The following is a 12772-nucleotide window of genomic DNA, read 5'->3' as shown; positions in this document are numbered from 1 at the left end:
AATAAATTAATAAAAAAAAAACGAAAAATTATTTTTAAAATTTTGTTTTATATAATTTCAGTTTGGGCCACCCCTTGAATTTTCATTTTTCTCATTTTTATTTATTTTTTGTTTTTATTTATTTTTTAAAATCTTAGAAAAAAAAAAAAAAAAGGAATCTTTTTTTTTTTAAGTTTTTTTTTTTTTCGAATTTGTAAGGATATATTTGTCTTATTGAAACTTTTAGGGTTACTTTTGTCTTTTTATTGACTTTAGATGAGATATTGACATTTTTTTGGTAATTTAAGGGGGGACATTAACACAATTAATAGTTTAGAGGTATATTAACAATAGAGTGGTAGTTTGACGGGGTTATATGTACTTTTTCCAAAATTCATTTACAATCTCCTGTCTTTATATCCTTAAGGCAAATTAAATCAGACCCTAGACTTCCTTTTGGTCATATGATTTCAACTCATCATTTAGGGCATCAATTCATTTAGTAGATTTTATTTTTTATTTTTTATTTTTTCCTGACTTGTGGAAGCAGAACCTGGTCCTTCCTTGTCCCTATATCAAAATCAGATTTTTGTATTGTGATTTCATTTTTCCTTTTGAGACCTCCTTAAGACTATTCCCTGTGGCTCTTCTACAATGGGTCCATTAGCGATAACCTCATTATGGAGTGCTTAATTGTTAATTTATTACTTTTGTCAAATTGTTGTACAACTGAAAGAAGAAGAACTTCATCAGTTCTTTCTGGGAACGGACAAATGGCTATATATCCCTAGCACTTCCAAGAACGAGCCCAAGCAGTGCAAGAACGCGAGGATTTAGCAAATAGCAAGGTTCTCCGACCGACCACAAGAAGCTCGCGACTCTAATAAATGAATAAATAAATAAAGAGAAAATTGGAAGAAATAGGGAGGGGATGCCACCATTATGTGTTCCTAACGGGATGTTTTTAGTTGCGCAATCAAAAGTGTGCATAGATCCCACCAATGTGTCTTGATTGTGTAAAAGTTGTACACTTTTGACTGTGAAAAATCATTTCCGTTCCTAGTTATACATGCCAGACCTTTATGCGACGGCAATCTACTAAGACAGCAGCAAACTACTGTACCAGAAACACATATTTATACAACAGAATTCCTCATGTCTCTCTTACAGATATGTTATACATACAAAGCATTATACCAAAAATTTCCTGCCTTGGACTGTCCAACCCTTGGGGATTTTGAACTTCCAAGCCATACCCAGCTCATCTGGCATGTCTATATCCTTTTCCCCCTTCCACCAGATGGGACACCATTATAAGAGAAAATTGTCAATCATGTGTTGGACCACGTCAGCCCCCTCAGAATTGATACAGTAGTTTTTCACCTGAACAAAAACGATGAAAATCATGAACTAGCTCCTAAAAGGAAACTACCCAGATGGAATCTGTTGGCTATTTATGCTCCATTTGTTTCGGCGTAAAATGATTTTTGGAAAATGATTTCGGTATTTTCCGGTATTTAGTAGGGGCGAAAATAATAATCAACCGGAAAATGATTTCTGTTTAAAAAAAAATGCTTAGTAAATTTCGAAAAATTATTTACGCTTTTTAAAAGCGTAAATCGTTTTCTAAAGACGTCAGACGCAGTCGATCTATTTTAAACGGCACAGTCGACCTTCACGTTCAAGCAGCCGACCACCATCGAAATATTGCCGGTATCGGAATCCGACGACCCAGTTAATGTCGCCGGAATCTAGAGACGAAATCCGGCCACCTTCGCCGGAATCCGGTCAGCCAGATTCCGGCGACCAATCTGACCGAAATCCGGCCATCTGACCGGATCTGGCCAGAAAGGCCGGATTTCGGTCATCTAGCCGGATCTGGCCAGAGAGCCAGATTCCGGCCGGTAGGCCGGATCTGGCCAGATCCGGCCACTTTCGCCGGAATCCGGCTATCCCAGATTTCGACGAAACTGTTCGGATTCCCGCCTTTATCTCGAATTCTGGCTATATTAGCCGGAATCAGGTAAAAATGGTCAGAATTTTGTCGGTCAGTGACCGAATCTCGTCATCGATGATTTTTATATTATTTTATATTAATATTTATATGTTTTGAATAAAAATTAATTTTTATAGGTTAATATGATTGAATAAAAATATGAAAAATATTTGTGATTTTCTGTACGCGCCAAACACCGAAAGATGTTTTCGGTGAAAAATATTTTCTAGAAAAATGACTTCCCTGAAATTATTTTACGACGGAAATCATTTTACGTCGAAACAAACGGAGCATTAAGCCCTAAACTATGATTCACATTCCAATTTCACAGCTGAGATATTTAACTTAATCCTAGAAATTTAAATAGTTACCCCTATCATGTCTTACCAAATTTAACCAATCGATAATTCAATGAAAATTGGAATCCGACACATAGTTCAGTGACCAAAATCATATTTTGAGCTTTTTCATTTGGATTGGTAAGTTATGCACACAATAGGTCAGCTTTTACCCTGTTCTTATAGAGGAGGATAATACCATTTGAGCTACAGCTCATTGGCACTCAGCTTGCAATGTGAAGATAATAATAAAAAAAGAAAATAAATGACATCGTAATGGTGGAATCAACTGAGTCATGATCTGTTAGCATAAAAAGAAACTTGTGTTCTGTAGGATGACTTTCAGGACAAGGCAAAAACCCACCTGAATGGTACTGTGCGCAAAATATCTTTGTTTACTTCCACTGAAGCTAACATCAACCCGTCCCCAACTCACTTTTGTTAAACCTCTTATCATTTCCTCTACAAATGATGACACAATGAGTGAAAATAATATCTAAAAGAGTTTATGAATCAATCAATATACTAAAGCTCAAAATATGCAGAAAATACAGGGATTGAAATGTGTTATTAGAAGAAAAACGAATAAAAATAGTACTTTCCAACAATAAACACTTCTCCAGTATTCGACGTCCATCAAACCATCTCCCATACATCCATCTCTCATTGATACAGAAGAATATGAAGAATATGAAGAATTTTTCTAAGAGCAGCAAATATGTCCCCACTAGAATAAATAGCACCTTTAATAGGATATTGGTTTAATTAGAATATTTTTTCAGACCTCTGTAAATGAGAGAAACAACTATATTTTTGCTCCATAACCATCGTGTCATTTAATTAGTATCCTTATGATAAAGAATGTTCTGACATGGACTATTGTCTACAATGCCGACTATTGCAGTTTCAATTCAGGAAAACCCAAAAAAAAAATCAACTTCGACTGACAAGTATATAATTTTATCCCGTAAGATACTGAAGCATAACAATGATAGCAAATTTATCTCCAAGGTAACCATCACTTCTTTCCTTAACAACGCATAAGAGCTTACTGACACTTGAGTGGTCCACAAAATGTAGCCACCTTCCCAAGTTTTCAATATTATAAATATCTTAGATGCCCAAAAAATGGACTGAATGGGAGATCATCAAATCATATCCCTATTTCTACTAGAAGTCTAGAATATTGGTTAATAGGTCCTCAGACACCACCCTAACTTTAAATTTCTAATTTCCAAAACAGTGGGAGGCATTGAAATCAAAAGCTAGTAAAAAGCTGTGCCGATAGTTCTAAGTTGACCTTTCCTAGAGGGACCAGAATTCTAATCCATATGTCTTACAAATCACTGTCTAACAATTGTTTTTTTGGGTTGGACCTCCTTATCATGAACTTTATAAGGAATCACCTTTGGAGCATCCTTCACAACCAATGCAAGTCACCTATCAACTTCAAGAACTGCAGGCCATTTCCAAGACAGATGTATCAGTCTTCAAGGCATTCTTGGCAAAATAATTCTTTATCAGTAGTTAATCGGTACTTATTTTATGGAATCAGGTCGGTAATTTAACTGTAGAGGCTCAGTATTTTTCAATTGAACAACTGTCATGTCCCAAACCCAAAACGGGCATGGTGGGGACCATAAACTTAAAGTTCTAGAAATACTACACACAAATTCATATAAACAAGCCTGAGTTCTAAATTTCCACAACAAATTCAACTACAAAATTTCCTATCTCCCAATAGAAGTGAACAAACCATAAACATCACAAGGACACCAACATATCCAAATAAAACAAAACAAAGTAGTCCATTTCTCTTCAACAACAATGCTCCAAATTAAACCACGATTCTACCTCCAAAATAAAGTTCTACAAACAAGCTTTCCAACTCCCAAATTTATTGAAAACATAGTCCAACAAACTTATCCATAAAACCTTTAAACAATGAAATTACAAAAAAATCTACAAAGCCCGAAAATCACGCCCAACACATCCCAATCAAGGTGGCCAAACCCTTAAACTAGCCAAATAAAATTGAGAAAAACCAATCAGAACCTCAATTTCACATAGTAATGGGGCTCATCCTTGTATACCCAACAAACCCCCTATACACAAATTCCAACCATAACACTCTACGCCCTAAACAAGTCTCCAAATTTTTACCAACACACACATATGGAAACACCGAGATTTTTAGTAATGAGTAGTTTGGTAACCTGCGCATTCTAATAAAATTGAATTTACTCATCCAAAAAGAGTAGTTTGGTAACCGGTTACAATAGACAAAATTAGCATACCTTCTAAGTCGATATTCTTGTGTCCATTGGCTTTCGCCTCCAAGGTAACTTCCTGTTGAGTACTGGAAGTTTCTGCTGTCTTCACATTTACAATGTGCGGGAATTTCTCATTTCTAGAAAGATCTCGACGCTATTTGAGAAAACAATAGTTAGATTAACTCCAGATACAATCCAAACTTCCATAAAAAGTTTCAAAATTACCTTTGGGAGCTCATCTCGACGCCGTAGAGATGAAGTACTCCACCCCACAAGTTCTATGGAAGGTGTCAAGTTCTCAATATAAACACCGAGTGTGATAAGCCAAAAAAAGAAAAAGAGAAAAGTGGGAGAGCCTAACAGTCAGACCCACTGACTATTTGAATTTCAAACCTGGATATCCAAACATCTGACTCCCAACAATTCTTCTTGAACAATGAAGTGTCCAAATAGAGAAGTACAAAAGATATAACACAAAATAATAGGATACGGTCAAATTGCACATTTGCATAGGCGACACGATGCTTGAAGGACTGCAAAGCAGACCTGCAGAGAGAAAATGAGATATCATGACATGCTCTGAAATCATTTGCATTGACAATGGACACTCATGTTCCATAAGGACTCACATAAATTTAAGATCTTCACAATCATTAGCCATCTGAAGAAGAAGGGGAGGTTTCCCATTATCATTGTCAGTTAAAAATAGATGTTTTCCAGTTCTACCAAGAAACCAAGACGTGCGGGATGCTACTTTTTCCAGAGTGTAAAAGCCACAAAACACGGGGACCTGAAAATAAAAAACCATACCAAATCAGAAACTTTAAGAACATGGAGTTATACTTGTAAGCAAAGCAGGCATCTAGATGTCGTTAGTTTGTTGCATTGTCAAATGCCTCTTTTGTCGATACCTATTTGTAAAACTAAAATGATATTCTGCTTTTTGCCCTTCTTTATAAAGAAAATTTGAAAGTGAGAAACTACAAAAACTGATTTTATTAGTTCCTTTAAACTTCAAACTACGTTTTTGTCAGGAAAACCCTCTCGAAGTCCAGATATAAGTAAATTTGATTTGGGGGAAGGGCAGAAGATGACAAGCACAGTCATGAAATATCTTGAGAAAAATGCAAGCAAAAATTTAAAAATTCTATTGAATTCATAAGAATCAACACATTTTACACATAAAATGGCACCAAAGAGTAAGATATCTGATAAGATCTAAATGAACTATTCATTATAATACAACTGAAGATGAACACACAAGGGATAAATGAATCACCTGTTTATGCCCTCTTGAACCGAGGTGTGGGGTTGCAAAGGTGATAAAATTCATTGGCTCCAATCCGGCAATTTTTCCTTTGAATTTCTCTTCCACACATGGATCTCCAGATCCATTACTCCTACACTCTCCATTTCCCTGTGAAAAATCCCTTGTGATATCTCGTTCATAAAGGTTAGCAATAGCATACCTTGCAACCAGGCCACCCAAAGAATGACCTATAAATGAAATCTTCTGAACTCCAGGGTGACGTTTTATAACTGATATAACCTGTAAAAAAAGGATCCTTTTCAAATTTTAAGGTTGGTGTGGCAACTTCAAATTCAGGGGTATGTTCTGGAACACATGTAAACTAAAAATGGAACAGAGGAAACAACATTAAAGACCAATATTTCGTTCTTCAGAAAATCGGTAAATAACGATCCCAGTTGCAATAAGGGAAGAAAGAACATTGGTCGTTTGAATGGCAAAACCATAACGCACCTCTTCAGCTAATCTCTCTCCCATTACATCAACACCATCAAATGTCAACTTTGAAGGATTACATTCACTGCCTGCGTTGCACATTGATCATAAGCAATTCATTTTATAAAAGAAGCTAAGGACACTAGTAAAGATCAAAATATGCAGTCAGAGAATGGCCTTATATCGTATGTGAGTGCCTTTAAATTTATTTTGAGCCTATCGGACATGGAAAACTAGTACACGCTAAACAGTGTAATTTTTTTTTATTATTATTATTATTATTATTTTCGGATTGATATGTTACACACGCACCTGGTGGGACTTGAACCCACAACCTCACCCTCCATCTTGCTACAACAAAGGAAGTAGAAAGTGAAATTTTATCAACATTGTGCGAGAGTCGACCCCAGATGGAGAAAAACTACTTTCAATGATTTAAATGATTTAAATGAACATAAATCACCAGAAGTTTTGCTTAGATATGGAAAAACAAAGTATACATGTTTCATATATAGAAAGGTCAGGGATAAGTGGATAACAATCATTGGGTCTTAAATGCTTGAAAAATCCAAAACTTATAAATATGATTCATGCAGAATTTTTGCAGAAGGCAGACAAGCGACCGTTAAAGGAAAAGCCAATTTGTTTGTCAATGCCTATAAGATGTTTTAGTGACAACCCAATCCGGAAGTCAGTATTGCAGCAAAAATACACAGCCACTATGATTACCCTCTCTCATACCATGCCATATTTCTTATTAAAGAACTACATTGAACTAGAAGATATGAACAGATTTATAATAGAATAAATGGTAATATAACAACATTGAAAAAAAGAATATCTAAGAACATCACCTTCACTACACCCGTAGAAATCGAAGTAGATAAAGAAAATGATTTACGCCCTTATCAATCATTCATGACATTACCAGGTACAGGGAAAAAGAAGGTAAGACTTAAGAGGGTTATGAAACTCACAGTGAGCAATCACATCTTCAGGATACTTTTTCAAAAACTGTTTTGCAGCATATCTCCAATTTTGAGCACTGCACAGTTTTTTTAAAAAAATATATATATATTAAGAAATCCTTACACAAACAAAAACCATTAGCCAAAACCCACCAAAATCCGTTCAAATGGTACCACAGGTCTGAGGCTCACCTGCCAATAAGACCGTTAACCATTACAACAAGGTGAGTGGGAGTGCGACGCTCTCCAGCACGATCAACGACCTCCATGTCGAAATTCCCCTCCCTATCATACTCCGTTCTCAGACACGCAAATCCAAGCTTCCAGGGCGCCTTCTTCGTCTTCTTCCTGTTGCCCTTCAACCCTCCTCCTCCTTCTCCTCCTCCTCCTCCTCCATCTACCTCCGCTTGCTGTACAGCAACGGAAGAAGCCCCTTCCAACTCCACCGAGGCCATGGAGCACTGTTGGTTTACGAAGCAGAGAAAAAATGGTAGCCGTTGCAGTAGCCACCCCTTTGGATTATATATATGGGTTCCGGGTTTGTTAGAAAAAGTGGAACTCAATGGGACCCGCCGCCTTCCGCCCGGTGCCCACTTTGAAGAGGAGGAAGAAAGGACACTTTAATTTGTTTGGGAATTATTTTAAACCATTGACCCATAATGATCAAATGCTTTCGGTTTAAATCGTTAATAATTTAAACGGATAATATGAAAAATTTTATATAAAATTTGCATGTTTAAATACGTGGCGGGTAATTCAAAATTTATTTAAACAAATAATTTTTATATGAATTGTTTCGTATTATCTATCAAAATTATTAATTGTCGTGGATTGCAATTCATTATCGACTCTATTGCCACTTTTTTTTTAATATTATTTTAAATTGATATAATTCATATTTTTGTTATGTTATAACAATTACTTTTACAAATGATTGAAGTTTTATAGATTCTTCCAATTTAAATTTATAATAATAATAAAAAAATAAAAAAAAAAATATGGTGAGCAACTTGAACTGGATTGGATTTGTTAGATCGAGTTAGGCACCTAATGATGCCAACGTCTGAACAAGGGTGAGGATGGAAAATTACGTGGGAAATATTTGACTCTATTATTTAATGTGTTTTTTTAATTATTATTATTATTATTATTTGTTTAAAATATATTTTGATTGTTTGTGAATATTTTATTTAAGAGTGACCCTATAATATATATCACATCACTCTGCTCCAATATTCTAACATGACATTGACACGCTAATAAAACTATTAATAAGAAATTAAAAATAGTACGGAATATAACAGAAGCAAAGGAGGTCGCTGTTAAAGTTTTGTTTCCTTTTCGTGGGTTCTAGAAAGAGACAAGTGACACGCAATTGCTTTAACTTTTGTTTTTGTGGACTTTCTGTTTTTCTGGGCGGCCTTGGACCATGTTTATTAAATAGCATGTAATGTTTTTGGAATGGTAAAGGGAAGGTGGGAGGGAATTTTCCCATTTGGACTTTTTTTCTTTTTTTTCTTTTTTTAATGAGCAATACATTTTTGGACTTTACTTTGAAACAAGCCAATTGGTATTATTGTTTGGGATTTCTGTTTAATGACAAGTTGCTTTTGAGTTTAGAAGAGGTAATTAGTGACTGTGCAGAGGAAACACAAACACACTAACGGTTCGTTTGGGTTTATGATTTTAAAAAAATGTGATTTAAAATAACGATTTTAAAATGTGTAATTTGAAAAAATAATTCTTAAAGACGTAATTAAGTATTTGACAAAATTTAGTACATATTCTTATCCTGACTACCCACCAACTCGAAAGAATACGAACAAAAAGAGTTAGTTATAAATTAATTTATGAAAATTATTCTTATCTTTTTTCTTTTTTCTTTTTTCTTTTTTTTTTTTTTTTTTTTTTTAATTTTTATTTCTATCTTATTTTATCCGGGACTTTCATAAGATGTATAAGACCAAAGAAACAAGAAGATTGTTCAACAACATTCATTCATTCATGACAGTCAATGTTTCTACGGCAATCAGAATTTTCAAAGCTTCTAGAAATTCAAAATCTTCCTATCTTTATTAACTTTGAACTTTTATTTATGGAAAAAAATACAAATAATTCTCTCAAACTATCAATTTATTGTTAATATCTTCCTAATTATCAATTGAGCTAATTCTTTTCTTAAACTACAGAAAAATGTCAATGTCTCTCCCGTAATGATAAAAATAACCTTCATCAAATTATTAAAATCTAAAAAAAAAAAAAAAAAAAAATACTGAAAAAACTATTAAAAACAAAAATAAAAAATAACAAAAGTTATTAAAAAAAACGAAAAAACAAAAAATAAAAACAGATTTTTCTTTTGTTCTTCGTTTTTTTATATATAATTTTCAGTTTTTTTTTCTTTCTTTTTTTATTATTTTTTTCGTTATTTCCTTTTTTTTAAAAAAAGAAAAAGAAAAAGAAAAGAAAAGTTAATTTTTTAGTTTTTTTATTTTTTAGTTTTAGTTTTTATTTTTATTGTTTTTGAATTTATAAGGAAATTTTTGTCTTATAAAAAATATTATGGTTATTTTTGTCTTTTTGTTGGTTTTAGGAAGGACATTGACATATTTTGGTAGTTTGAGGTGAAACATTAACATAATCGTGGTTTAAGAGAATAATGACAATTAAGTAGTAGTTTAAGGGAGACATATGTACTTTTTTTTTTTTTTTTTTATTTATTTAATTATTTAATAAATGCGTGGAAAGGCTGCTAATGGTTTGGACCCTGGATCATAAGGCACTGGTTCTAGGGAATTGTTCAGTGGGATAGAGATATGGTGCACTACGTGTCCTATTGCAGTAAATGAAATGTACTCACAGTAGCTTTTTTTTTTTTTTTTTGAAATTCAGAGTAGCTTTTTTTAACTTCACTCTGATGTTCTATTTGTTTGAGCATTAGAAAAATATTTTTTGGTGTTTGGTATAATTGAAAATTATGGTCAACGGAAATTATTTTCAGTTTGATCCTAAAAGCCTCTTTAATTTTTAGAAAACAATTTATGATTTTAAAAACCGTAAATCGTTTTCTGAATTTAAACTCTTCATTCTTGCATTCATGTATATGGAAATCTGTCACAGCTAGGCATTGGAGTTTGTTGGTAACCAAATCTACAGTTGAAGGTTCCCGAATTTTAGTATCCAATCACCGGAATCTGACAGTATTGCTTAGATTCCGGTGACCGTTGTCGGAATCAGGAAGACCAAATTTTGCCTAAATTGGTTGGAATCTGGCCATGGATGCCTAAATTCTAAAACAATAGCCAGAATTCGGAGAAAGTGACTGAAATCCTGCCAACTAGTGACGGAATATCGTCACCGGTGGTTTTCCGCCTTTGATGATTTTTTCATTCGAGCCAAATGCGGGAAAATATTTTTAGAAAAATCATTTTTTTTGATATTTTGTTGAAAACATTTTACGTCGAAATAAACAGAGCATAAATTTTTAAAAAAATTAAATCCTGATTTTCTCACCCTGAAAATTTCTCTTGCAAAAATGACAAGCATTAAGCAACCACCTTCTGCTTATGCCATGACTAATCCTTCACAGTTTTTAGACTTTGACTCAAATTTAAGGAATCTGTCCGCTCAATCATCTTTCCAACAAATTTTAGGGCATGTTCCCAAGAGCCGCATTCTCCTTGGACCTTAAGTTTAACCAATTTTTTCAATGTTCCAATTTCTAATCAATTTTAATTTTCTTCATCCCCATCTCTTGCTGCTTCTCCAAGTTCTAAACTACTTACTTTTTCCCATAAACTATCTGCACAAATTAATACCAAGCATGTTAATATATCTCCTCATCTCCCTTCAGTAAATACTTATCGACCCCCTTCTTCTAGTTCTCAAATTTATAAATTTCACCCTAATTTAATTTTTTTTCTTGAACCACTTCAAATTAGTTGATATAAACAAATCCTAGAAAGTTTATGAATTTATTCTTGTGGACACAGACTCTATCATCATCTCCCATACCTTTGAAAGAAATGACCTCACAAAATCCAAAATTGCCTACTCCAAATATACCATTAAGCTTTTAATTACTCCCACCCTTTTTGGTCTCCGAAAAGGATCTCAATCTCATGATTTCCAATTATTCAATTCTTATGATTATATTAATGCTTGGTTTCATGTTTTCCTGTACCAAAATGATCAATTTAAGCATTCATGGTTTCTTCACTTTCACAGGCAACCTAAATTTAATAATCCTACAGTTTGGTTTTTCAAGTGGTGGCATCTGTTTGCCCCCGAAAGAAATTGGCTCTATTTAAAAACCTCCTCCACTTCACATTTCTGACGTAGCGGAAGACTTGGTAACAACAATTAGAAGCGCCTACATCTTCTAATGAAAAGATTAAACAAGCCCTAAGGCTTAACGAACAATAAATTTCGTTGTGCAAATATGTTTTTGCAAACCAATTCCTAACGTACGGATCTGGTGATATCAACTCCTTAGATCGATTTTTGAAAAGACCTTGGCCCCGGACAACATATCAAACATATCGCCTATTCGGGGAATAGAAAACCAATACTTGATGATGATTTTGTTTATTGCTCGGTTATCCACACACATCCACAAACTACCATCCTTCTTTGGTTCTAGCAAGGCTGGTATGGCACACAGACTCATACTCTCCCATAGATGTCCTTTTTGAATCAATCCTTCCACTTGCTCTTGCAAGACCTCATTTTCCTTTGGGCTCATCCGATGGTGCGAAAGGTTTAGGAGGCTTGTTCCCTGCAATAAATCAATATGGTGTTGGATGTCTCTCATGGGCAGCAGCCCCTCAGGCATCTCTTTAGGCGTGATGTCTCAGAACTCCTCTAACATTGGTCGTAATAGCTCGGGAGCTTCTTATGAGGTAGAAACCATAGCCCCCTCGATTTTCAATGCTATGATTTGTCGAGCTCCCTTAACCTCCTTCATAAATTCTGGTTACGTGGTCAAAAGGACTTGTTTGCTCTCGGAATGGATAGGAGTATCAATTGCCTCTTTCTATAAGGGTCTAAATATTATCTTTTGACTATCACAAAAGATAAGGTAGACGTTGTCCATATCTTTGTACTAGGCACCCATATCAAATTACCACGGTCACCCTAAGATTATATGGCATGCGTCTATTGCCACCACATCACACAACATCGAGTTCGAGTAATGCGTACCGATTGAGAATGTGAAATGACATCTCTCGAATAATTGTGTCTCGGTACCCTGCTTGATCTAACTGATCTTGTATGGTGATGAGTGATTCTCGGTCTTCAACACCAACTTCATAACCATCACTTTAGAGATGACATTTTCTCCATTGCCACTATCAATGATGACATCACATACCCTTTGGTTGACCGTGTAGCGAGTACATAAGATATTGTGTCTCTGTGAGTGCTCATCTCATCTTGGAGTCAAGAGTAAGTGCCAAATTGCCTTGGATCGG

At 34.6% G+C, this 12772-nt stretch overlaps 1 protein-coding gene across 3 annotated transcripts; it reads right to left on the bottom strand.

Moving 5' to 3' along the window:
* Positions 1-968: 968 nt before the first annotated feature.
* Positions 969-7927, bottom strand: LOC133870178 (lipid droplet phospholipase 1). Of its 3 annotated transcripts, XM_062307238.1 has the most exons (11): positions 7491-7927; positions 7308-7375; positions 6643-6681; positions 6349-6419; positions 5866-6135; positions 5216-5376; positions 5077-5132; positions 4812-4864; positions 4611-4740; positions 2678-2775; positions 969-1362 (listed from the first exon to the last, which is right to left on the bottom strand). In XM_062307238.1, the coding sequence occupies exons 1-11, from the start codon at positions 7751-7753 to the stop codon at positions 1291-1293; spliced, it is 1281 nt and encodes a 426-aa protein (XP_062163222.1). In that variant the 5' UTR covers positions 7754-7927; the 3' UTR covers positions 969-1290. The 3 variants fall into 3 exon arrangements, with proteins under 3 accessions (XP_062163222.1, XP_062163224.1, XP_062163223.1); XM_062307240.1 differs by lacking the exon at positions 2678-2775; XM_062307239.1 differs by lacking the exon at positions 6643-6681.
* Positions 7928-12772: the final 4845 nt, after the last annotated feature.

The sequence above is a fragment of the Alnus glutinosa genome, chromosome 6 (genome assembly GCF_958979055.1).
Source record: "Alnus glutinosa chromosome 6, dhAlnGlut1.1, whole genome shotgun sequence".
NCBI lineage: Eukaryota > Viridiplantae > Streptophyta > Magnoliopsida > Fagales > Betulaceae > Alnus > Alnus glutinosa.
Note: the sequence above shows the minus strand (reverse complement) of the source record. Positions and strands in the feature narration are given on the sequence as shown.

Coding starts and splice junctions, on each gene's coding strand:
- LOC133870178 (XM_062307238.1), bottom strand. CDS start 7,753: ATGGCCTCGGTGGAGTTGGAAGGGGCTTCTTCCGTTGCTGTACAGCAA. Junction 5,377..5,865: donor GTTCAAGAGGGCATAAACAG/GTGATTCATTTA, acceptor TTTTATTTTCAG/GTCCCCGTGTTTTGTGGCTT. Junction 2,776..4,610: donor CAAGAATATCGACTTAGAAG/GTATGCTAATTT, acceptor CATCATTTGTAG/AGGAAATGATAAGAGGTTTA.